The sequence below is a fragment of the Folsomia candida genome, unplaced genomic scaffold, assembly GCF_002217175.1.
Source record: "Folsomia candida strain VU population unplaced genomic scaffold, ASM221717v1 Fcan01_Sc007, whole genome shotgun sequence".
Taxonomy (NCBI): Eukaryota; Metazoa; Arthropoda; class Collembola; order Entomobryomorpha; family Isotomidae; genus Folsomia; species Folsomia candida.
In genome coordinates, this window is record NW_019091199.1 from 3856747 (window position 1) to 3884278 (window position 27532).

The 27532-nt window shown below is 43.6% G+C and overlaps 1 protein-coding gene across 7 annotated transcripts in view; it reads right to left on the minus strand.

Annotated features, from left to right (window-relative positions):
• LOC110852630 (calmodulin-binding transcription activator 1) overlaps positions 1-27532 on the minus strand; it is a 60094-nt gene that overhangs the window by 31561 nt on the left and 1001 nt on the right. For 2 of the 7 annotated variants that reach the window (XM_035853473.1, XM_035853469.1), the window contains exons 1-4: positions 16024-16502; positions 12167-13044; positions 941-1003; positions 839-882 (exon numbers count right to left, since the gene is read on the minus strand). In XM_035853473.1, coding sequence (XP_035709366.1) covers positions 839-882; positions 941-1003; positions 12167-12830 — 771 coding nt within the window. In that variant the 5' untranslated portion in view covers positions 12831-13044; positions 16024-16502. Of the gene's footprint in view, positions 1-838; positions 883-940; positions 1004-5926; positions 6942-12166; positions 13474-16023; positions 16503-27532 lie in introns of those variants that run through there. The other 5 variants (XM_035853476.1, XM_035853472.1, XM_035853470.1 and 2 more) reach the window with 4 other exon arrangements.

Here is a 27532-nt window from a genome sequence, read left to right on the forward strand (position 1 = left end):
CGTCATCATTGGCAGCGTGTTCGAGGAGCAACTAGGACGACGGGACCAACTCATTTGCCTTTGAGAGGAAAACAAACAGCCGTGGCGAACAATTAATAAAATCCCGATTCATTTGCATAACGGATCACCACCGCCGCCCACTTTGTCCCTCATCTTGGAGAGAGAAAGTGTCAGTTGCTTAGGGCTCAGATCCAGTCGTGGCGGTGGTGGTGGTGCTGCAGGAAGGCGAGATAACGAGGATAACGTCCCGTTGGTGGTTAATGATTATAATGCACATTCCAGCGGCAGGATGAGTAATGAACGGGCCCATTTGTTTTTGTCATCCGCCTCGTTTTCAAAATTTGTAATTTATTCATAATTCTGCCGTAATTATAACCAAGGATGTGAGCCTGCACACCGACAGTCGTCTCTCGTGGCGTTGGGTCCCCTGAGCATAACCTTTGCTCGGGACAAAGGTGAGAGAGTCCATATTTGTGCAAACTTTCTTTCCCCGCTGCGAATATGGAGGTACTGATGTGATGACTGAGACCCATAAATATCACCTAAACTATGCACAACTAGTGCACGATTAATCAAAACAAGGACAAGATGGACAAAGGTTGCTCCCTTTTTGTGTCGTCCACCACCTGCGCGAGTGAAAATCAATGCTCCTTTCTAATTCTGGCATGCAGAGGTCAGGAATAGTAAGTATTTATGTGTGTATTATCTGTCCAATAACGTTTGCGTTTCTTTCACGTGGGAACCCGTCCGTGGAACAATCGATATAATTAAGCAACTCGCGATATTGATCTGACTCCAAATGGCGAGGTATGCAACCATGTAACGGATAAGTACTTACTTCGTTAGAGTTCCATCTATGCCTTTGACACGGGAAATGATCAGCTGAAAATAATAAAACAAATTAAATACAGGCCGTACTTTTAAGTCGGAAAGAACCCACCTCGCATTAATCCCTCCAAATTCTCAGGTAACTTTATTGCTGGGGCCGATTCTCCATTCTCACCTGCAAGGAACAAAAAACGGGAGAAAGTGAGACACGTGCACACACAAAAATATCATCCGCTCCAATAAATTGTTTCGTCTTTTTTCGACATATTAGCAGGTTTATTCAATTTCTTTTTGGTTTCATTTATGCAGATGGTTCCATTACATGTGATAGTTTACTAAAGTTCACCCCGTGTCACTCTGCTGTACAGGTTGACTGGATTGCTGGACATAAATGCGATATAAGGAGGGAGTGCCGTCTGTAAATTATAATTAAAATTGGGTTGAATTCTGGCAGCAGTCAGGCGAGGATGAGGGTGTTGTGGCTGCTCCTGACAGGAGGGGCGGAAGGAATGGAGAAAGTGATTGGGAGTGACAGAGCATGGTTACATATGACGAAGCATGAATGAGGAATGTGCAGGATTACGCCGTAAATATGAGAAAGGAAGGAAGGAAAGCGTCCTCCACATGTCCTCCTCCATTTCACTTCCTTCTTAATTCGGCCACTTTTGCCTGACATCCACGACGTCTTCATTCCGAGGTGGGTGGTTGCTCGCCCACCACGGACGACGACCATCCACGCTTATGTATAAGAAGTAGAAGTATTGGATCATGTTGGCTGAGCGGCTGGGGACATGATTCTGCACCTCACCCACGTCCACTTTCACCCACACCGGAGGCCTCTCTTTGCACAGAGAGAGAGGCAATTTGATTCATATTCATTCATACGTGAGATTTCCCTTTTATTCGCATATGATCCATCGTATTCATTCAAATTTTGCACTATCATTCATAAAAATAGAAGCAGAGAGCGAGACGAATTTTAGATTTGGATTGTAAACCAGACCTGAATTGCAATATGACTCTATTCCATCCTCCCATCCACTTTTATACTTGGCGCAATAAAATAAAATAGAAAAAGTTCAGAATTTCGATTGGATTTTGCCATTCGCTCCAAAGAAAACAGATGGTTGGCATCTTAAACTTATTTTTGCACGAGGATGGAAATCAAATTCACTCCCAAACAAACTTTCGCTATCTCTCTCCTTGTCTTCATTTGGATGCAATTTGAAGCTCCTCTCGCTCCCCCCTATCCCTACCAACAACAGTTGACCCCAAAAAGTTTATTTTCCCACTGGAAACAAAACATTTATTCTTCGACAATGTCAACTAATTTTTCATTAAATTTCATCCCAGTGCGGGGGGCTAAGTGGGATAAAAGAGATTGAATAAAAAAGGATCCCGTCATCAACCACTTTGCTCCTCGAGAGATAATAAAATCGTCGTCGTCGTCGTCGTCTGGAAGATGACGTGAGTGAAGGAATGTCAAATTTGTCCACTACTGCTGACCTTTTTTTTGACGGACGTCGACAAAGCTTAGAGAAACGAATGCTCGAAATAGCTGAGATTTTCCTTTCGTATGAATTGCGAAACACAATAAAAAATATTCGTCCTTCTTTCCTCTTCGTGAATGACATTCCAGCCACTTTTTTGTCAAAAAAATCCAACGTTTGACGAGATCAAAGAGTTTTCCCAAGTCGTCGTAAGACTTTTGCTTGCTTGAGTACACCATTTCCAATTCCGTCACATTAGAGAAGCAACATCCACAATCTGAGGGATTTTGCCATTCATTTGCGGAGCACAAAGGACGACGGAAAGCTTTAAAATTGAGTTTTAGTGAACAAGTTTAGTGAACCAATGCTGGCAATTGTGGACTCAATGGAATGACCAAGTTATAAAATCCTTTGGCAGACATCGGCATTTGGCAGATTGGGAATGATTAGCTCCTCACATGTCCAGCAGCAGAGGCCGAGGAGAAAGCACACACACGGACTGAATGGTGTGCAGAGATGGAGAAAGTAGCAGATGATGGTTCGGCAGGGTCTAAGGTCTTGTTCTTCCGAGAAAATAATATGGTTGTCCAGATTGTCGTGGTGGCGGTGGGAATGGACTCCACTCTAGTCGGCTAGAAGGGCCAGATAAAAGTATAGAGATGGACAGACAGGGCTGCCAAAGAGGAAAAAGGACACACTTTCTCTCTCTCTCTCGGTCGCTTCCTTGTGTTTGACTCTTTACGCAACATTTGTAATGTGGAGAGCAAGTGGTCAGCTCCGTCCATGAAGTTTGCAATTGCACTTCACATGCAATTTCCTCTCAAACCGTTCTCCCCTTTTATGAGATGGCGTATAGTCAAAAAGTTTTTATTCGACTTGAGAAATGTTCCTCCTTTCCTCCGCTCAACCTGGTCTCGTCGAGATGAATAATATTCCCGACTTATACAATGTGGGCCACTGTTTGTGGAATGGAGAGGGACATATTTCTCGAAATTGGATAGCACGACCGTTCTAAAGTCTTGAGAAGAGGGGGGCCGTTTGTGTGTGTGTGTGCAGTCTGGATGTGTGGTTGTTGCATGTATTGCCAAGTGTGAGGACGGGGTGACCACATGGTGCTTGCACTTCACCTGAAGATGAGGACGAGCGTTTTGGCCCGGTTTGGACGCAAATGGGCATGGAAGAGGACATAAAAGCCATCTCCAGTGAAATAGCCTCTTGTGCACTCCTCTCCACTGAAAGATAGGGCCAATGAGATTCAAATGGCTAATCGATCCCGTACTTCCACTTCAATTATCATCTTTGCTCGTCTAACTTTCTCCCCAACCCTCCCGCCAGCCCGTCCTAGTCCCCGTCGGAGGAGGAGGAAGTGGAAGTGAACCTCAAATGAAAACACAATTCCCGACAAGGAAATACACTCGAAATTTTCATAACGGAAGGAATGCACGTACTGCTAATTGCTTCTTCTGGTTTTTGCTTTCTCCGGATATGACTGCTGCATGTGGCTGGATTTTATTGGGAGTAAGAGATGGATTAAGAAAGTAGTAATAAAAATTAGCAAAGTTCTAGGCACGAAGTGGAGATGGGTGAGGGATGGGCGCGCAGAATGATATAACTGCTCACGGAAGAAAATGAGTGGAAAATTTGCATTTTTTATGGGGAAAATTGGACCGTAAAAGCAGTAAAAATGTTCAGAGTGTTCGGATCGGTTGTGATGAAAGTAATAAAAGCAGTCCCAGAGGGACCGTGTGGAACTCAACCGTGGGAAATTCTGCTTCGCTAGCAGCTCATCAATATATATCCTACATTTTTCGGCATTTAAAATTATGTGAATGCTTCACAGGGTTTCCTTTCGCACTCGGAAAAAAGCTCGCTTTCGTAGTTTGTGCATGGTTTGAGGAGACGCAACTCGCATAGTGACAGAATTTGCAATTTGTGTTATCAGAGAGGAGGAGATTCATCCAATTTTACCACTTTCTGAGATACACTCACTTCCCACGGCTTAACTCCTCGACATATGGAATCCATTTCCTCATGGTTCCCCTTTCTAAATCTTGCAAACCCCCAGTTTACGTAAACTTGATTTGATATTTCCTCATCCATGTTCCCAGAATGTAGGTACACGTTTACGTGGGGAGGTGGGCAGACTGGCTGCATTGAGTTGCTTTTTGTTACATAATTAACAAGTTGCGAAAGAGCTTAACTTATTTAGCAGGCGGACAGGGAAGAGGATTGAGCGATAAGTTGTTTATATGCATAACCCACTGTTCTTGTTACATATCTGCACCATTCAATTCCTCCACACGAACATAGGCCCAAGAAGATTGCTCAAGACTGTGGTACGTACAATGCTCAAGTAATCCCTCTCAAATGAAGTATTTGGCCACCTCAATCTTGGAGAAAATGAAATTGCTGATTTACGAGAGATTAGAACAAGTCTTGAGAAGTTGCTGCCTCTACACCTCTCCGCACACAGCCTGCCACACACTCCACCAATCAACCAGACCTCCAACTCCTTCCCTCCTTTCAAACTTGCTCAACCAAGTTTTTGAGCCCGAAACAATTAGCAAGCAAAGGCAAGGCCACTATGAAACTTTGAGCCTTCAACCCGTAGCATTCATGGAGGTACGTCTGCATCCACAGTTTTCATGGGTGCCTATGAATATTTTCTGTAAAAGCTGAAAAAGCACTAGCCATTTTGTCACCTTGTTCATACGCAAGGAGGGTCAGGATATGTGTCAGGAAATGGTTTGCCTTGTTTACTTACGCATCTTTTTATGATTACTCTTTTCATTAATCGTGTGAACCCATGTTTTCTCTCGAATGATTAACTGTACAAGCTCATCCAGGACAATGACGGCGTGTAATGGGAGAGTAAATAATAAGACTGGCTCCTCATCCTCGCTCACGAGCATCAGTTCGGAGAGAGTGACAATAGTGCTTTCTCCCACCATGACGGTCGTAAATAGGGCATAAAAGAGTTGTATATTAGCAGGCACATTTCCATCACGATTTTGAATAAATTTGAGCCAAAGTTGACATGAAGGAGAGAAAATATCGAGTTTTTGTCGTGGTGAAAGCCATCCAGTGAGAGAGAGGAGAACGGGAATGACGGCTCCATTTATTTGATGGACACAACCCCACGCCACGCAATGTTTTCGTAATAGTAATTGCAATCCCGTACACACGTAATATCTGCTCCTCTGCGAATTAGGGAAATGACTTTGCAAACTTGTAAATAGTTGATACACAAAAACTCCTGCCTGGTTCGTGGCTAGAGAAAGTTTCGAATCTCCAATTGTCGCTGATATCGTCATCATCATCGACCAAATATAAAACACCACAACCGCACCTATATAAATATCCACCTCCTACGTACAAACCAGTCACGTTTGCCCTCCACGTGCAAAATACTCACTTTTTCATCATCTTATACATACGTATAATCCGGGAACATAAAAATTGTACATTTACGGCCCTCCATTCTGCACCGATACAGTTTACAGTCAAGGGTTTGGCAATGAATTTTAAGATAATGCCATTTCATAATCCTCGCTAGGAGGAGATCCTCTGATCATCGGATGGAAATTAAATGGTGGAAAATGGTTTACCTGCAGACGTAATGTGCATTGATCCAGGTTTCTTCTTGACTTTCCCTATTTTGACTGATTTGCTGGGAAGTGCACTTTTAACGTTGCCCCCTTTGCCCCGAAACGCAGAAATCACCACGGGTTTCGTCAGCGTGTATCACTTTAATTAATGACTCGTTGTGGTTTAAAATGGGTGACCCTTGTACGAGTTGTGGTGGAACCGTACAAGGCGAAGTAGGAACCCCTGCCACAGTTACTGACAGAGTGGACCTCGTTCAGACCGGGAAAATTAGTGTTAGGCGGCGTCCTCGTCGTCGTCGTCGTTGTCACTTATTTTGTCATGCACTTTGTTTGATCATGGTTTCCAATCCCAGTGCCAAAACATTGCTTCCGAATGAGTGAGTATTGTTTTCGTATGTATAATCTCAGGTACTTTTAAATTAATAGTGGCACCACGACAAGGATGACTACTTAATAATGATGATGATGATAAATGAACAAATAGAAAAATAACAACCACTTTGTCGAAACCGGAAGTAGAGTAATAATTTCGTTCGTGATGGAGTAGGTTGTATTTGTGTAAGGCAACAAAGAAAACACAGATTGTACCATGTGGAAATCAGACAGGATTTTGTTCAATTACTGAACGAGTGGGATTTGTACAACTAGTTAAACTTGGTTTGTCTCAAAGTGATGGTGGCAGCAGACAAGACTCGTTGTTGTTATGCTCTCCTTATGTCGGCTGCTGGCCGTCGTCGTCGTGATTTGTTCATGTGAGTTTGTGGTGTGGTCTGGCTGACGAGGAGTGAGTGAGAGAGAGTGAGAGAGAGTACAACCTCGCTCCGTCAAGAGTAGGTCAGTTCTGAGAGATGAGAAGGGAAATCATGCCATAAAATTTGTCCAGAGGAGAAAGGAGACGAAGACGGGGGAAGGACGAGAAAGCTCCCAGCCAAACTCCATTCACACCACTCTCGTCCACTTTAAAAACCAGAGGAGAGAAAGCACGTTGGGAAAAATGAGCTGGGCTGCTCCTGGGTTTCTGCCACACAGACAGAGGAACACACAGACGGAGACGTACATACACAAGCCGTGGGGGTTTGCAGCACATTTGGGAGAACGAGACCAAAGTCAAGCATGTATGATTTCATTTAGAAAACATCTTCTGGCAGGAAGAAAGTCAAAAATTCCTTGAAGGCGGAGTCGCTTGCTGCTCCTTTCGGAAACAATTGTGTGGACCAAGTCTGGATCTTTCGTCCTTCAATTTTTGGTCGTACGCCGGCGCTCCCAACTTCCAACTTTCTCCACTACTCCGGCTTTTCATTGTGAACAACGAGGGCATTATAACACAAGAAATAACACAAAACAACCACCAGCAACGACTAACTTCCTTGTTTCTCTTCGTCCAGGTTTCCCCTCGCCCTGCTGGACGGACATTGAGAAGGAAGAAAGAAAATTCGAATCTCCAGACCCACAAAGCTGTACAAGTCGGCCAGACGTACGTACGTATCCAAGTACGTAGCGTAAGTACGTACGAAGGCATGTGGCAGTGCCTGGGTTTACATTTTACGGTTTACATTTTATACTTTGTTGTGTTGTGGAGGAGCCAAAGGCCGTAATGCAACTACGTCGAATATAATGGTTTGTGTGGAGAGATGGAATACTGCCTCCAACCAATTTCATTCATAATGGGTTCCTCCATAAGTGATGCAAGAGAAAGTATGACTGGTTGTTGGACCCTTTGTTCGCACTCCACGGAGAACAACATGGGTGTTGCATGGGCTTTTTTAGCAGGACAAGTGCAGGCAGACAGACAGTCAGACCAGACGGGAAAGTAAGATTTCAGCGGAGGATGTGCAGCTTTGAATTTGAAGTGGAGCAATTCGGACTATATGACCTCTACCACCGAGGATGTGGACCGTGGATGTCATACATTATGCATTCTATTACGTGGAACATGAGAAACTCTCCCAAAACGCAGAACGACCTGACTCAAAGAAATATTCACCCTGGAATGAAACTGGGGCTATAACGCATAAAACGAATTTCTTATCTCCGTCCGAGAATCATCTTCACATTCGCACATCCAACACCAACCGTTTGAACCCTTTGATGCCACATGCACGCCGTCCTTTTCTTGCCAGGAAATGCAAACGATTTCAAATTTCAGGCCTCCCCGCATTCGAACCAAGTGGTGAAATATACGACGGGTGCCAATGCGAGGGAAGAAGTATATTCATCGTCTCCTTGTCCTGTACACAGCTTCAGTCGTGGTATATGCATATTCAGCCAGTGAGGTGAGATAATAAGGAGATGAGGACAGAGCTGGTAAGTCGCACGTAAGGAGAGGCGAGGAGAAAGGTGCATAAAGCAGAAGAGGCGAGGGAGGCTTCGCAATAAGCCGAGCGTGCCCTGTCTGCACAAATACAATCCAAAATCCATTAAACATAAAACAAAAATATTTCATCCTTAAACTACCTTCGCCGAAGCGGTTCCAAATGGGCTGACACCTTTCTTGCACACTTAGGGCCTCACTTTGTCTTGTTTACAATCGCCGAATTTACGAGGCGATACAATTGATAGGAAATCTCTAGTTTCTCTCAAACAACATTCAACACCACCACCACCACTCTGGCGATGGCTCTCTTTGCTATGTATGTACTGCTTTGGTCTAAGACTGGATAATTTATCCCCCATTCTTGCCCGTGATGGGGAGTAGGTACGGCCAAGGGTGGTGATACATACATACATAATGCAGGAGGAAGGGAGTGATCCATACCAATTTATGAATTTTATGGCCCTTTCTCTACTTTTTGTTGTCGTCGTGTAGTTGAGCTTGTATCATGAATAAGAAAATGATTATTTCCCAAAAATGTCATGGCGGGTTGGACTGGGGCCTGGAAGAAATGAATTCGGAGCCAGTCACTCAAGTCACATCAACATCACTCTTCCTCCCTGTCAACTGGCTTTATTGTCCATGAATTCATCCATTTATTTTATTACACAAACATTGCACACCGACACCGAGTCACTCTCACAGGAAAGTCAACTGTGGGTGGAACGTGGGCATGTAGTCTGTCATTTTCTTTTCGCCTCATCCCCACCCCACGACATGCACTCCTTCCAGAAAATGGCACAACCACCGACACTCCTCTTCCCCCAGTCTGCTCACTCCCAAACTTTGGCTTTCTCCACACATGACACTTACGTATGTAGCCTGTGCCCATTATGCAGGATGCAAATGTATGCAAATACACATACCTCTCGTTCTCAGTCCTGGTATTAGTGTTTGTTGAATGGAGTGGACATTTACACGCCACAACGACACCCTGATCCATCCAAGCTAGGCAGAATCCTCCTCAAAAGTCACACAACTTTTTATAGGCAGTGCATGTATGAAATTTGAATTTTTAATTTCCCTGCTAAACGACCCGTTGACACTTGAGCACTTCCTGACTTTCCGCATAAATAAATAAATAAATAAATGCAAAACATAAAAATGGGGCTGTGACACATATGAATTTTTGTTTGCAATTCTATGGCTGTTCTGCTTAATCGCTTGCAACATTATTTATACATGAGCGAGGAGGGAAAGTCGAGAACAGTTTCGGAATCTCGAGGTTTCCTGTTTTTCGACCAAGTTTGATTTTTTTCAAAGTTTCGCCTTCCATGTTTTTTTTCTTCTCTCGTTCTCCTCGTGTTTTGAATCCCTGGAGTTATCACCACATGCACGGGGCATGGATGAGAGGAGGACGCGTGTGGAAATATAACGACCTGCTGTCAATTTGTGGAGCTAAGAGACGTAACAATGGGAGTGGGTGTGAAAGGAGGACGAATTAGATTTACTGTTCCGATCCGAGTCTTTAATTAGAGAGGGAAATGGGGGAGTTTTAGGCAACCTTTCACCACCACCATCTCATCATCAACCTTAATCTGCCACACTCCAGTCCACGTGAATGAAATGAACTCGCACCAATTTATCCATGGACAAAGGAGACACTTTATAATAATTGCATCCCATTTGCCACTTCTGCCTCACGAAATCCATCCACCGGGCGATACCACGATCCACATAAATACACCATAGAGTTTCCATTAAAACTGCTTATTCCTTCCACTCGGCCAAACCAATTCGGGTGTCGAGTCGTAATAATCCACAATCCAATGGCGAAATATCTCCTTTACTTTAAAGCCAATGCTCTACAGCTCTCGTTGAATTCCTCTGCTTTAAAGTGTCTACTAATTTCATGAATATTGCTCCCAAGAATTTTGTACCGACTCAATAACGCGTATGCAATGTAACGTGTTTCGCACGCAATTCACAGCAACGCTATTAAGCAAGTGTACATACATACATGCGAGATGTGTGGAAAATGAAATTGTGGGCGAAGGATCCTTGTGGTGCTGGGTGGCAAGGCTCCTACGACGACTCGGATGTATGTACATACGCGGGCGAGGGGGAGGGTTTGGCTGCCAAAAGTCCAGTGGAAACCTTGGCTGGTACAAATTAGTAGGCTGGAAATGTAGGGGACCAATTTAGATAATCCTCGTCTCAATGAGGACTGAGCAATTTTGAGACAGGATTTGTGCATTCGAATTCAGACACCGAACATGACCAGTTTCCGGCTCTGGAATTTCTTTTCCTCGTTATTGTCCTGGGTCTGAGCTTTTTCTCGTATTTGTCGGAGGCAGCGGGTGAGTGGGATTGCGGACCCGTACCCACGCCACACACCATCCATACAACCAACCATTTGTTGGGAGGGTGAATTGCACTAAGAATTTCAATTGTAATCTCATCAAAGGTTAAATTAGCGAATCAGAGTGATTCATATGCTCTCCGTACAATTCAGCTCCACTCGTGCACAGCATTACTAAGAACTCGCTCATTTGCCATTTTGTTCAAATTTGTGATTCCGGGGGCATGTTTTGGCCTTATTAGATGTCCGACAACCATCCATCACATATTCCGCCAAAGCCCAGCACTACAACAATGTTGCCAACGCCACAACGGTTCCGAGTGTCCGCTGCAGACGACGACTTCCCAAATGAGAGCGAGAGAAAGCGCTTCAAGTGATGGTCCAGACTTATCATGAGCATTCTTCTTCCTCCGCCGCCGCCTACTCCTGGGCCTACAGACGTAGATAGGAGACACCATGTCCATCATCAAAATATTTACTGGCGAGTGAACGGAACAGATTCGAGACGTTAGGATTTCTAAAAGAATGGATGGAACGGAAGTGAGGATTCCGAAGGACGAGTGAGACGGCATGGGTGGAGCGGTGGTGGAGAAAGCAGCGTAAGTAAACCCAGCAGTGGTGGTGGTGGTAATGGTGATGTGTGAAAGCCGTGAGGGATGTTTGGAGCAAGACACGATTTGTGTAGTGGTGATTATGTATGTTGTGGGTGTGCGGATTGAGTCCGGATCAGCTCTTCATCTATTGTGCATAACACGGCCTCGTCCACCTCTACCTGCGTCGAAAACTAATGCACTCGATCCTCTAATTCATGGGGAGAAAAGTCCTTCTTTGGCCACGCCACCATCATCAAAATGGTCATGATGCTACCCCGTGTCATCAATCCCCGTGATGGCGGAGCATGCAGCAACGAAATAAAAATTTGTTGCTCGTTGTGTCATGTTATGTAACCACCAAATAACCAACGCCTATGCTAATTCCACTCGGCTCACTTGCTCAAATATTATTATTCGACTATTTGTCTATATGCCTTGAGCGGAATTCTCCAGGAGAATGAGGAAAACAAGTAGTTGCTTGATCATGGGGCCATGACCAATATTCTCGCCATGTGTGGAGCAGCTATATGATTGGAACGTGCTTACTCAAGTGCATGTCAGTATTATCATTTGGTGTAACTCAGAATTGGAAACGAGTAACGACGACGAGAGTTATACTCGCCAGACGTGCTAAATTGACAGAGTGACGATAAAAGTGTTTGATTGACCCGATGAGTTCTTACACGTTGACCAATATTGCTTTCTCTCGTAAATTGGTGGAAATGCTCCACCGCCGACACACTTGAGCCTATGCCTACATTTTTTCATTGCACTCCAATAAAATGCAACCTCTCCGCGTCTCGTTCTTTAGAGCTTTCCTGGGTTCCCACTTTCCGCTAACTAAGGAAACAGCACGGGCTGAGAAACCTCACCCAACCTTAAGTTTAGTACTTGCAAGAAATTTGAATCGGAAGTGTGCCAATTATGGGGTTCAGAATTTGCAAATGGGGTTTTAACAGGAGATATAAACTTACCCGTCGGAGTTTCATTGCCGTTTTCGTCGTCGGCGGTGGGGCCGGGAAGGCCATTAGTGTTCTTATTCCCCATCTTCAAATTGAGATTAGCATTGGAATTGGAGGAGTCTCCTGGCTTCTCGCTCGCAGTGGCACCACCCTCATCGTCAGGGTCCCCCGCCACTGGTCCTGCCTTCGTCAAGTGGGCTCCTGCCACCGTGGACGCTCCGCCACCACCGCCAGAAGTCCGGACGGTGTTCAGCAGAGCGATCACCAAGGACGGGAAGGAAGGCTTCGAGATTGAATGATTCGCATTATTATTAGATTTCCTCGTCAGTCGTGATGATGAGGCTGAAGGACTTTTATGATCCGATCCAACACTTTTCCTGCTCCCGGAGGAGGAGGACCCAGTGGTGGCAGTAACAGCAGCCGGGCCACCACCACCACCACTTGGAGCTGAAGAACTTGGCTGAGTAGCAGAAGCACACCCACCACTTATGGGAGTGGAAATCCGATTATTGTCTGTGGCACTGGTGGAACAAGAGCAGTCTCGTCGCCCGCAATTATTTGCACAATTCCGATTCGGATTATCTGGGTCAATATTTTCTTCAAGTCTCAACTCGAACGTGGATGGTGGTGATACTCCAGGTTGATGCTGCTGCTGCTTTTCCTGGTCTTCACTCATTCCAGTGACGACTTGGCGAAACTGGATTATGGATTATGGTTCGAGATGATGGTCAGGCTATAAAGTGGTGGTGGCGGCCATTGAAGCAGTCGTAATGATATCACAACCCTCGCTGGACCAAATTAGACTGATCCACTCTGATTTTTGGGGAGAAGACGAATTCCCAGGATGGACCAAACTTTCCAGCCCACGCACAAGTTTTTTCCACTCGGACCTGGAACACATTAATTAGAGTCCAATTACAGCCTCGCATAACTCGTCACATTTCCTTTTATTCAATATCAGGGAGAGAGCGGGCTTGCTGAAATGGTCAAATTTTCCGACGCTTTTATGCTCAGCCCGATCCTCAAACGATTTATTCCACAGTATAACTTATCTTAATGACGCAGAGCTCAAAGAAAATAAAAGTGAGACTCAAAAGTGCATAAAGAAATTTAATGTTTCGGAGGAGCGACAAAGACAGGAGCAAGGAGGCATTGTCATCTCGTTTCTCTGGGCCTTCCCTCACAGTGCATCACAATAGTTTGTTTTATGTTGGAACCTTCCATGTAGCAAGGAGGACATCAAGAGGACGAGGACGACGACGACTGGGAAGAAAAAGTGGTCGTCGTCGGAAGAAAGCAGCAGCCAAAAATTGTGCCGACTGGAAAAAACAAAGAGCAGGACAAGTGAAGAAATAGGAAACGAGGGAAATAAATGTAGTTTAGATAGTGTGTGCAATAAAAGCCATCCTATGCCTGCTCATTTTTTGCATTGGTAAGCCGTGACCAGGCACAAATCACGTAGAAGAATAAGTTCTATATCGCGTCCCTTCACAATTCCAGCCTCGAAATAAATGTGGACGAGGCAGGAGCCCCTTTGACTCCTTATGCAACATGGCTGTGCATACCACACAGGCTCTCGTACAACCCCGGGGGATAAGTTAAAACTCTGACCATGATTGTGATCCTCCAAGAAAATGTTAAGACCCACTTTGGACAAAGTTCTCCCTTCTGAGAACAACAAGGAGAAGCCCATTTTGAGGAAGAAAGCTGTGCGAGTAATAAGTAACCAACAAGCCTGCTCCGCCGTTGTCTCTCCCATTTCAAAGTTTCAACTCAAAGCGAGGAGCAGAAACAAAGAGACGACGGAGAACAAGGAGATCCGGTTATGCTCTCCTTTGAGGAGGAGAAAGTGTTATTAAAATCCGAGGAGCAAATAAAAATATCTCCTTCAATTCGCATTCTCCTCTCTCCATCCTCCCACATTCACAACCTCACTCCAAATTTGCACTTTATTAAAAATTATATCGCTATTTCAAAGAAAACAAACACAACCATTCCCCCAGTTCTCCCGTTCTCACCCAGAGAAAAAATTAATGTGGAAAATTCTACTAGAAAAAAAAATTATTAATTACAAAACCTTGATGTTTATGTAAATACTTATAAATAAGTCGAATACGTGCTATTTATATTACCACATGAATCTAAACATACAACGTCACGCTGTTTCTTGGAGTGGACGTGGAACATGTCATGGGCTGCGGTCTAAAAGTGGAATCGAGAGGGAAAAAACTGGAGCTACGGATAAATGTATGTTTATACGTGAAATGCTCTTTAGTCCCCTGAACGTAGCATGAGTAATGAAATGATGGCACGATGCACTGCATGCTCATAAACATCGGCGGAGAAAGTCTGTCGAAGGAGGTTGGCGACGGTCTTGGCTGGTGTGGTGTAAGTGTGTGCATGTGGGTTGTTAGGTAGCCTGCTCTCTGTGTTATGATGGGTTTTTGTTCAAAGATGACGATCATCATTGATTCCAGGATTGAGCCCGGATAAATTGATATGATGGCACGAGGCCAACCGCAAAAATTTAGGAGACATTTAACTACTCAATGAGACACAACAGAATGGAATAAAATATGGAAAAGTAAGCATATCGTATCTTCAACTGTCCAATTGGGCCCCACAAAAGGGAAATGGCTGAGTTAGTTGCTACATTTCATTGCTCTCTCTTAACAGAAAAAGGATATATATTCGCTTTTTATGGCAATTTGAGTTGCTTTCTATGAACACTTTTTCCAAGTATTATTATTACTTGCACAAATCTGCTTGGAACGAAACACACGCGATGCATCTGCTTGCATTAATACCAAACTAAACTAAACTAAACATTGTGGGAACGTGCACTGAACACAAGTCCTTTTAAAGGCCGAGTATATTTTGGAACCGTCCAAATTCAGAGAATAATTTGATAAGTGGAAAATGGAGTGGAATAATGAGCAAAATCTAAACCCAAATTCCTCCCAATTAAGTTGCCAAATATATGCAACCATGCATCTTCCACTGTGTCAGATTAGTTGAGAAGATTTCAGTGCATGGGTTTGGCTGGCTGTTGGGAAGAAAGTATCATATTTCCTCATATTCTGACTTGTTTCTTGTTTGAGACTTTCTTTTGGGGTGAACATCTTGAGAAAATCATATCTTTTCTCTCTCTCTCTGTGGATGTGGAAATGGGAGAAAAAATTGGAACACTAGTGCCAACTGCCATGTCAGCCACGCACTGATTTATTTTCTCTGATATTTCTGAAATTGTAAACGTCGCCAAGTTTATACGAAAGGATTTATGTATGATGCCTCATTTTTTATCTCCCTCCTTGTGCAATTATATTTTAAAATATCGGATAAATCTCGCCTTGTTTATGACTATTAGCAAAAGTTCATTTGTCCAAGTGCATACGGAAGTACGGGGTGAGGTGAAGGGGAGGAAAACCTGGTTATGCATAACTCTTAAACTCTGCGGGCGTATATTTATGTGTGAAAACACGAGGTCTTTTGGTTTCCAGATTGTTTCTTTTCATCGATAAATATAAATCTGAGTTACAAGTAAACTGCTGGTCGTCACCACGAAGGATGGCTGCTTTAACGTGCACCGCCGCCAAACCATTGACGCCACACGGGTTCCATTTCCGTGTTAATTCACGATACACACATTTCAGCGAGAGTAGCGCAATTTAGAGCAGCAGACGACTGGAGAAAGCTAATCCCATTTTGCTCTTAATCTGAAATAAGTGAAGTAAAACAAAAATGCACAAACCAACCACCACCTTCCAGCCCAAGTGAAAAGAACAAGTGAGAAATTGAGGAAAGCAAAAAGAAAAGCAAGGTGAAAGTTATCGTTATCGTCGTGTCCACAAATCCCGTGGCTTCCCAACCTCGTCCACCGCCCTCGTCGAAATCCAGCCTCAAAGTTGGTGAACGTCCACGGCCAACGCTCTTCGTTTCGTTTATTTCATTTTATTTTGCTGTTGGTGGAACGCACGCGAGCACTTGCACACGAATCGAGATGAGAATCACAAGGAGCTACTAATCTCCATTAGCACAGTCACATTCTCACAGTTCATACGTATAGCACACTATCGCTGCTCCTACAATTTAAGATATTTACAAACACACGCCTCGAAGGGAGATAGATGGATATGTTCGTATTAGCAGGCTCGTAATACCACTACAAGGCCTAATTCGCAGTCTGCTGCATGCTCACATATCTAGCGTACATATACGTACGAACGTATATACCAAGACGACGTGTGTACATGTGTATGTTCACTAGATTCTATTAATTAGCGAGATTGAAGTAGTGGATCTGAATGGGTGAGTGTGCATAATTTATGATGGAATGGTGACCCAGCAAGTATGAAGGAACACTGACATACTCTTAAATACGAGGTGACACGTATTATTCAATATTTACATTTGCAAAATTCACACAGCACGGACTGTACCGAGTGCAGAGATAAGGTCGTGGTGCTGATAAGGAAAGCAACTTCCAGTATTGGCCATCCAGCATTCATTGACGAATGGGAAATGATTCCATGCAAGTATCGTCGCTGTCGTCATCCTCGAATGAGTCAAATCGTGTGATGTCATGCGACGGGAATAGATTGGACACTTTTAAGCCTTTATTCACAACTGAAATAAAATTATTCTTAACGAGATAGTTTCGACTGCAGCCCTTCAACGTCGCTGATACAAATGCCGTGTCTGTTGCAACATTTATTTTAAAAAAGAACTATTATTTACTCGCATGTTTCCAAGCAGGTTATTTATTTTTATGCAAGAGAGAGGCCAGCGGTGGTGGTGGTGGGGCTTGGTTTGCTTGTGTAAGCAGAAAGGCGTCCTTCTCATGAGAGCATTAAATTACAGTTGGGGACATTTCCTAAATCAGTTCCCTCCCAAAAAGTAATTTCAAGAAATTGTATTCATCTCATAAGAATGCACAAGGCATTGCTGAGTACACATTTTGTTGACCTCCGTACGTACCCCGAGCGGGGCTTCCTTCACCAAAGGATGCATGTATGAGTGGCATTATTGTGGCGTATGCATAACGAAATCTCGGGATCGGGATGCAGAGCAAATTGTGAATTGTGGTGAATGGTGGGTGAGGAGCGAGAGGAAGTTTTAAAACAAGGCAACAATGTGTGGCGAGAGGAGGAAAGAACGGGAGGGTGGAGGATGTACATTTATTTGGTGGAGGAAGAGAATTTGTTGGCACAAAGTGGGTCATGGTCGTCGACGGAGAAGAGTGGAGGGAGAGACGACGTAATCGTATTGCATTGTTCTCCACATTGTGCAGACCAAACATCAGATGGGTCGTCGTCCACAGGAGCAAGTTAAGATCAAATCTAACGACTTTTTCATCTTTCTTGTATCTGTTCTCTGCTACAATTCCCATCATTTTGGCAGATGTTCTCTCCTTACTAATACATACATCTTATTCCCAAATTCCACTTTCGATTGGCAATACATACTCGAGAGAAAATGTGTCTAGTCCAACTACAGAAGCAGGCATTACTTTGATGGATTTTAATCTAAAACAAGACTTGCTCAAACTTGATATCTGTACGAAATGAGCCACGTTGCATTTATTTATTGCGGAAAGAAAGTTAGAATTGTACAATAACGTTGGATCATCCTGAGAGAGTTTTCGATGCATTTGAGACCAGTCGAGTTCCTGTCGGCTGTCCCAGCCACGCATATGAATACAACTCACGAATTTCCTTCAGGATTGAATGCATCTTATTGGTCGTGATAATGCAGGGAGGTGAATTAAAATTAATGAAGCAATCAATTTATGCGCACTAACTACCAGCCACGCTGTAGGATGAGGTGCCTAGGCTGGTGCTGACCTAAAACCAAAGGGTAGGCTGCGACGACGACGACGACTACCGTAAACAGATGACTTGGGATCAAGAGGGCGAACTCGCTGCAGTTAGAAAGTCATACGAAATGCAAACGTACTGATTTGTTTCGGCCATTAAGTCTAATTTACTACTCGTAAGTAAACTGGCAGTGAAATCCTTGTTCTCTTCTTCCCTTTATCCAAAGGTACGAACCAGGCGAACCCATTAACCGGCAAAAACAACACCCCTCCACGTTATCCACCTTTCTCCCGGGTTAAACACACGGCAAGTACCGTTATGGCTTATTCATCAACCTCGTGGTTCCCCGTACATGCTCCAAGCTCTTTTTTAAGTTAGATTGTTAGGAGGCTAAAATGAGGAAGACTCGACGTTAGCACGAGAAGAGCATTGGTTTTATGGTGGCATCACCTCGGACTGGTGGAGACGCGTGTGAGCCGAGTGTTCGGACCTTGGGCCTAAGTCTTAGATTTGGATTCATGGGATTAGACAAAAGCCAATACTAACGCGGCTCTTTGCTACTACATATAATAAAATTTAGTCTGCTCCACTCTGGCAAGAATTTCCACCATTCCCAAAAATTCAGAGTAATTTGGACCTTGGTGGAGCGAGTGTATATTTGCATTTGAATGTGGACTCGACACAGAGTGGGAGAAGTAGTAGTAGATCATCCCCGATGTGCTTATTAACTCGGTCGGAGGAGGAGGAGTTCCTCCTTATTTCTGCTACCCCCAGCATTTCCAAATTGTAAATGGCAAATGTGTCATGTCATATTTTATGACCAGACCCAGGGAAAATTGCAAGCATCAAATTGCTGGCTGAAACTGAGAGAGAAGTGTGCTGTAGGAAGTACGAGTGTGTAGTAGGTGGTGGTGGTAGGTGGTGGGGCCGTAAAAGTGAAACAGAAGTATCGTCCCTGGTTGAAAAGAGTTATTAGCAAAACTGCGAGGGGAGTTTGGCCCATTTCCTCCATCCGAGGAGTTATGAATGTCCTCAGGATAAAACAAATTTTATGGGATTTTCAGCCAATATTACTACTTACACTCGAGGAGGATGCGAGGAATGGCTTGTAATTTACTCGACGGGAAAAGCTATTGTTGCAACTCGAAATGAACAACACTGCTACACAACAGTTCGCTCCTTGGGTTTGCCAGCTTGTAAATTGCTTATTTGCTTAAAAATTCGAACACTAAAAAACACCACATTTTCATATTCTGCATACCAGGCACATCTTTACAGCAGTGCACAAGCAAGAAAGTGAGCAAATTAATATAAATGCTGAAACTGGAAAATTACTCGTGTACAGCAGATCATCAAGTCGGCTGCCAGAAAGGTCTCGGTTGGTCTGAGCCACACAGTGCAACATACGCACAACAAATGTATTTGCATACGTAAAAAGAATTACTCTCGTAGCAGCCAAAGGTTTTTATGTTCAGTTGGCTTTCTCAGACTTGCATTTATGTTTTTGCATGTTCTCCTTGTAAACCTTTTCACAAAGAGTTCATGAAACAGCTCGAGATCGGATTCTAGCAATTTTCGAAGCATTCCGTATTTGGTATACACCTCACCACCTCTTGTGCAAGGGGCAGAATATGGAATGAGCCTTTTTCCATTTGTCCGTGTGAGCTTGCATGCATGTACATTCCAGTAAAATTTATTTTCATTTCTTCCAATTAATTGGACAGTTAATTGGGCTACATATCGTTACTCTTAAACTTTGACATTTTAGCAGAAAGTAAAATCATTACACCCTCCTCGTCGTTCGTAATGATGGAAACGAACCAAAAACTGGGAGCTTAGTGCTTTCTCTCCTCCTCCATCGTCGGGAGGTGATAGTTTTAGTTGAGTTTTAGGAATTGCTTGGTAAATTGATTCGACCTCGGGTGACTTTCGCACTCAGGTCACGTGCCCACTTGCCTTGATGTCTCTCAACATCCATCGGCCAAAGGGTTCCGAAATTCTGGAGTAAGAGGAGTGTGGCAGTCGTCACGCAAAACAATTGCACTTTCCGCACTCCTCAAGTCACTTAACTCTTAATACGACCGGCGCCTCCCGTCGGTTTGACTTCATATTGTCGACGTGCAGCGTTGGACACATCATGTCAAAGAAACATGAGCTGGTCACTTGTGTACTGTGAAAACCCATATATATTCTGAGACACTACTTCCAGGGGCCTCCCACCACTCACAAGAGTCAACTCTTCAGCATTATTGTTACCCAAGAAATTGTGTAACATGTGAGAACTTCATACATAGTTTAGCACGGAAAGGAGGACACAAAGTCCAATCCACAGAAATCATTGTATCTTTCATGACCAAGCATTTCCGCCATTGTAATCAACTTGATGCTAATGAGTTGACCCCACAGAGCTCTACATGCATACGGACACAGGGAATCGAGGGAGAGGAATATATGTGGAGGGCATCGGTGAGGAAAGTGTACGATTTGTGGAAATTGTAAGAGCACGTCGCGCATAAGGCAGTGTCTCACGTTTCTCATATCATCGTTCCACTGCTATTCCGAAGGGATTTATGGGTGACATCATAAGACCGGTACGCTGGTGCCTTCCTGTACGAATGTATGTACCAGTCCATGTTCTATGGTCACCGTCCTTTTAAAAGGCCAGGAAGACAAAGCTCGTCGTTTTACTGCTGCGTTCTCAGCCTGTCCCACTTAAATTCGCATTCCATTCTCCCAAAACTAAAAATCGTGAGCGAGGAGAAGGGAATTTGCACCCTGCTGCACAATCAAGCATTTCGGTGGTGGGGTGATTTGCTCCAACAATTCCCATGCCGAATAAGCCATGATAAGCGAAGGACTTGAACGAGCTGCTTGATTCAAAGGGCACGCGGAGAGATTGTGAGAGATTGTGTTTTGTACGATCCCCCTGGAAAATGCATGTCTGATTATTGGGTGAGACCTGGAATGGGAGTGGATAAAAGTGGAGTGGATTTCCGCTTCAAGTCGACCTTCTCCATTTCTTCCAAAGGAAAATCCAACCAAGCCCGAAATCAAAGCACAAATCATCGGTCAGCAAAAATTTGAAGTGAAAATTCCTCCGAGGTTCTCCCCTAAATAACTCCCTGAATACCAATATTGGCACCAGATACGCCAATACGAACACTTTCATACGTACATGCCTCCACTGCTGGCACTGGGCATCCAAGAATCCTCCGGCATCGAGGAATACATCACCTCCTTAAAAAGTCCACCCACAACCAAACTCGCCACTATTTGGCTCAATTTTGTGGTGGTAAATCCACACTAACCATGCAGCACTATCGATAGTCCTCATTATTCTCTCCTCCTATTCTTCTCATGGCATAATAATGACGGGGATAAAAAGCCAATTGAGATGTCTCAAAGTAACCATCGATTACGCTCAGTTGCAAATTTATTTCAGCCATTAACGAGATTCAAATACAGTCAAATGTTAGAGGTTGACCATCATTTAGAAATAACGTTGTATAAATAAATGCCCCTCACTCTTTACGTCTCACGTCTCACTGCATATGTAACCTTATGCAACCCATTACACAAATGTGTGTGTGTTGAATCGGTGAAAGCAGCAAGATTGCAAAACGGCCTGTGCACACATATCTTGAGGTCTGTCAAAAAAATTAGAGATGTAAATGTAATTAGATTATTAGTAAATGTCAGTCACGGTCTAATGAGTGATCCAATTATACTCCCACTCGTCCCATCTTTATTCCCAAAGTGAAACTCCATCTGCGGCTAATTAGCTGCTGCTCCTGCTTAAAGGAGAGAACCACCGTACGTACACCACACATTTAAGGGACGGGGAGCATGGTCTGATGTGTGCATTTGGCAAGGAGGAAGTGCAAAGTAGTTCAGTCGAGTCAGAGCAAAGATTGCAGATACAAAGAAACTTTTACACCATCAAACTCTGCAAATTTTGAACCGAAATTAAAATGAACACGTCGCTTCCGCCCTTCCTCCATTACTTTCTCCTTGGCGTGTGGTGTTTTTTGGAGAAAGTTGCTCTCCTTTTCTCATCACCCATGAGCTCGCGCATCTAATTGTACAATTCTCCATCATCGTCTTCCTATTCAGCAGAAGATTTTATTTCCCTCGTATTTTACAGAGTTAAATCATCAAAATTAAATTAGTGTTTCCCAACTCTAATTATTTTGATTCTCATGCCAGATATGAAGGAAACTATTTAAAGACAAAGGTCGACCCTGCACAACTCGTCCTGTTTGTGGAGGAAGATGGCCAGATATGTATTTATAGCGAAATAATGGTGACATCCAACAGCTTATCAATTTCCTCCAATTGCCACCCACCCAGAAGGAGTAATAATGGTAACAATGGGGACGTGTTTCTCTTTGTGCATGGTTGGTGCGTCCGGAGTCGTGCGACATATACATAATGCGCTCCAATTTGGAATTTTCATCCCGGTAATCGGAGGAGGAGGAGATTGCCCTCGAATCCAATATGACGAGGGGACGGCGTTGGTTGGAGATGAAAATTAATTAAGGCTGCTGGTGCTGATGCTGCTGTTGGTGGTGTTCCTTTGGCCGAGAGACCACAGGAGCTGGTTAAAAAGATCAAAGAAAGTTGGTGTCGAAATTACTCTCACTGCTCCCTCGCTCGCTCGCTCGCCCAGCATTATTATTACGTCTCACACGCTCCCAGTCCCACTTTTACTCCGCCATGCAGCCGAGTATTATTAGTGACCTTCCTCTTTCCGCCTTTTACTCAAAATAAGGCAGAAAGATGAACAAAGATCAAAAGTTAAAGTCCATATGTTTCTACTTTTGTTGTTGTTGTGCCGTAAAACTCGGTGCTTAAAACTATTTGCGAAATGTACACGATGACGACTCTCAACTTTCTCTCTCTCTCTCCAAACACACCTCTCTCTCTTGGCCCTTCATTTACTGCCACCACCGAGTAAAAGCCCTCTCTTTCTCTCTGTGACAAAGAAATGTGTTGACTTTTGACATCACTTTTGCTCCATAAGAGTTATGTTTTCCACGTTCTGTGAGCCCAAATATTTTCAGAGGGGAAAGAATCCTTGTTGATTAAAGGTTGGTGTAAAAGGTGTCCAGCAACCCGCTTTGCCTCTGAGCACGTAATTTATAGTCCCACTTTCAACCTCAACTACAGCACAAGTACAGGCAGCATCTCCACGTATGACTTTCCCCTTCCTGCCTCCCGTTCAGAGAGAGAACACACCATGCCACTTTTCCCCACCAGACCAACAAATAACAATGGACATAAAGAGTAGCCTCTCGCTCCCATTATTTCATCCTCCTCTTTCCCATCCCATCTCCAGCTCATCCTCCATCCACCCACGAGGTAGAGGACCAGCTAGAACATGCTATTACACGCAGCACAAGAAACAACCACTTTGCCCCGTGGTCGATTTAGCCCAAACAATATTCAGGAGAAAGCAGTGAAAGCACACACACAACAACAACCACACGTTTCGAGTCATTCTCATCTCATCTCATGTATGGCACCGGTTGATGTGCCTGGGATCATTTATGCACCCCAATCTAATTTCCTTGCCGCCCACCAGAATCCTATCAACGCGGGCTTGACAACACATTTCTTGCAACCTCACGTGCGAATGAGCCCAAAAACCTTCTTTCTTTACGGTCACACACATTTCCCTTTCATTCCAAACACTAATATTCCTTTCTTTAAATTTCAAGTGGTCGCACCCACCACTGGGAAATAATGTAGTCTAAAAAATGGAGGAAGCACTAAAAATAAAGCAGAAACATAAGCGCGCACACACACCCAAACACACAATGATTTCAAATGAATGAATGCATGCTCTACTTCTCCACTCGAGAGAAACAATGGAATGCGGGCACAATTTTTAAGGCATAAAAAGCGAAAGAAATTGTCTAGAGATTGTCGAGATAGAAAGATGCATAAAGCCGTGGCTGTATGGTTGAGCTTTCTTTCTGTCCCTCTTCTTCTCGGTTCAAGTTTGTTCCAAGGAGAAAGCAGGGAACAAAAGTAAATGACAAAATCGGAATTCAAATTGAGACTGAGACCACACGCCAGATTATGCAAGGAGCAAAGGCAACGTCTCGCTGGCTGCAGAAACAAAGCTTTCCAAAATCACCACTGATCACATGTAGGGCGAAAAGGAGTGGGTTGACAGCATGGGATTCAAGGTCTCCTCACAAAGAAGGAGGTTATTCATGTCTCGGGAAAAGTAGATAAATTTTTCTCCAGTCAATGTCGAAAATAAACAACTGAAAATAATGTGCACAAGAAACGGAGAACAATGATGTATGAACGTACATGTAGGCAGAGGAAGTGGGTAATCGAGGTGAGTTATGCAAGCCTTGAAGGAGCAGCAATATCATTCATTTCAATGGAGAATGTGTGACGTCCACAATTTTCTAGTCTCGGAAATTCGATAAAATATTAAAACCTTTCAGTTGTCGTTCTTGTTATGAAATGTAAATATAGCCAATTTCTGCGTAACGTTCTCGACATTACATTAAATTGGAAGGGGTTTGCTCAAAGAAAGGCGCACAAGCTTGGTCGTTTATCTGTTTTGGTATTAATTTTATGGATATGTGATCAGAGCTGTAAAAATATTTATTCCTTTTTGCAATTCTTACGCTGATTGCCAATAACCTTCCTAACGGTGAATCACAATTGAGGGTAATATTCTACATTATTGATGAACTACGACGACGGCTTGTTTTGCGGCAACTTGTTTTGTCATCATGTACACGCGTATGGCAGTCAGGAGAAAAATATTATTCGTGTGCCAAATCAAACAAGTCATCAATACAATAAATACAATAAAATTCTACAGTGAAAGCAGCAAGAAAAACAATGCTAGTACTTTAAACTCGGTTAATTGCTCATGGGGTCGAGGGTACGCGTTCGACTGTCGTCACACACAAAAAAGCACATGGCGTAAGTACATGGGCATCCAAATTTAGAAAAGTTGATCCATCTGGTAATTTCTGGAGCAGGGATCAAATTTGCAAGAAAGTCGTGAGTGCTGGTAAGTTGGTCCTGTTGGGATTTCATGAGGCGAAATTACTTCCCCGTTGTATGTATGTGAGGGCCTTGGAGTGTAAGTATTACGGACGGAGGAGGACGTGGACCAAAGTGGATGGATGTGGCTGGAAAAGTAGTTAGCTGAGCTCGGACCAAATTGCAACTTTGGAATACTTTGGATGATTATGGGAGTCTCTTCCTCAACGAAACCACTACCACACCATAGGCCGATCCAAAATTTAGCACATAAAGGCGCATAACATATTAAACTAGGTTCGAGTCCTCCTCCTCCTCGTCCACCACAAAGTCAAGAATGAGGAGATGCATGCTAACCAACCAACCCGTATAGAACAGATACAGGCTTGAAAGTTTTTCAGAGAAACTCAGAATGTGGTCTTGGAGAAAGTTCTTGGAGAGTGTCCCTTGCCAATTATGATGTACAGTAGTTGGTCCGTCGTGGCGGTAGTGGTGGTGAACTCGCTCTCTCTCTCTCTCGTACACACTTGGACAACATGCAACAACACAACCAGCATCAGCATGGATGCGACGGACGGATGGATGAAAGCATGGCTTGGCAATAAAGCTTTCTCCCTCCTCTCTCTCGGGCAAATAACAACGCAACTTTAAAAATCATGAAAGTTTGAACCATCTCATTCGAGTCAAAGGATTCATTCATGACATGACAGGATTGCTCAACCAGCAGCTACACAACATTGGATGGGAGAGCATTGCATAGTACACGAGCAGTATCGCATAACATAAAAAATAATTCAACCTTTATCCTTCCAATTGCTTTCACATGGTCCTCTTTCCTCATCTTAAACAGCCTTTGCATATTTTACTTCACGTCAATAGCCTGATATTTGGTATTATGCAAATGGATTCATCCCAGCTTTGCATCATGATTCAATTGTTCATACAAATTTGAACGGTAAGCTTGTTCATATTTAATATTTCTATCAGCAGTCACGATAAACTTGCTATTTGTACACATTTCCCACTCCCACTCCCTGCTTATGTAAACGGCAAATCTCAATAGGAAAGTCAAGCAGCATTTTATTCACTCCTCGTACATACGTCGGGCTTGTGAGTGCGTGAGAAGTGCTCTCACATATTTTTCTGCTTGTTCTCAAAAATGGGATCACCAAACAAAGATGGGCCTATTGTTCCAATCCAATCTGAGAATTCCCTTTGTATGGTTCCTCTATAGGTTGCTCTCATAAAGAACAAAGGGACCGTGGCGTTTATTGCGATGTGTCGTCTTATCAAATCTGGCTATTATGGCCCCATTCTGACACAGTTCCCGACAAGTCTCCCTGTCATTCAGTTGAACTTAATGGACGACGCGAGAGAGAGAGAGATAGAGACGGAGATGGAGAAAGCAACTTCTGCTCAGAATAGCACAACCTTCTCACCAAATCATGAGAAATATGTGACTGAATACGTTATTGTTGTTGTTGAACAAATGTCCATTAAGTTAACGTACAATGATACCCATACACATGCATTCGTACGTATTTACGTACTTCCTACTTTGTGCCGTGCTGTGTTTGGGTATAAAGTTGTAGTTAAGAGAAAGAGTAATTTGTGCCTGGTATCAAGACATCACATCATGAAGGCGGCTACATCCCCTCGTCACACCAGTAGTATTGCTGTACGTATTACTACGACACCGGGGCTAATGCATTGCACTGGCATCAATTTCCATCCGGGTTGCAGTGAATGGAAGAAATAACTATAATTTCTTGAGTCGGGACTGGATCAGTTATTTGCGACATGCAATAAAATAATTCAAATTCGAATCCAATCAGATATCAGCCCAAAAAGTTATAAAGCTCAATTCCGCCAGTCGTCATGCATCAGTATCATGTTTCCGCGAGGCAGTGTGTGAATAGCTTGATGTGAAAGTCTCATTTTCCTATTTTCCTTTGATTTTGTCTCCATTTTGAGAATGTCTCGTCCTCCTCATTCGTTGCAATCAGAAAGAATAATTCCATTCCATTCGTATCACAATCAAAGTTTGAAGTTGAGCGTTGGGGGCAGATGATCATTATTATTACACAGCCTGCCCGTACGTACGTACGTATATGCATCGTCACGAGAGTACACACTGTAGTCGGGTAATAACTTTCTCTCATTTGGGCACAGCTCGTGCCAAATGGTAGTAGATTACAACTTGGTGACAGTTGAAGTTGTATGCACAAAATTTATTCACGTTCGTCCCAATTCCATTCCTGCGTACATCACCCACATTATTCGTCCCAATTTACCAGGACTGAAACAAAACCCCCGTTTAGAAATATTTATGTACTTGTTTGTGTGGGGTTGTGTCGTGTGAAATGAAGGAGAAATCGCCCGGTTTGAGAAAACATTAGTGCAAAATTCACGAGGGATAAGTATGCACTGTAGTCTCATATACGCACACAGTGTGCATATGTACATGTCCTATCGTACACAGGATAGAGAGGCAAGACGAGATAAAAGAGGGACGACGACGACGACGGCGAGAAGAAGTAATAAA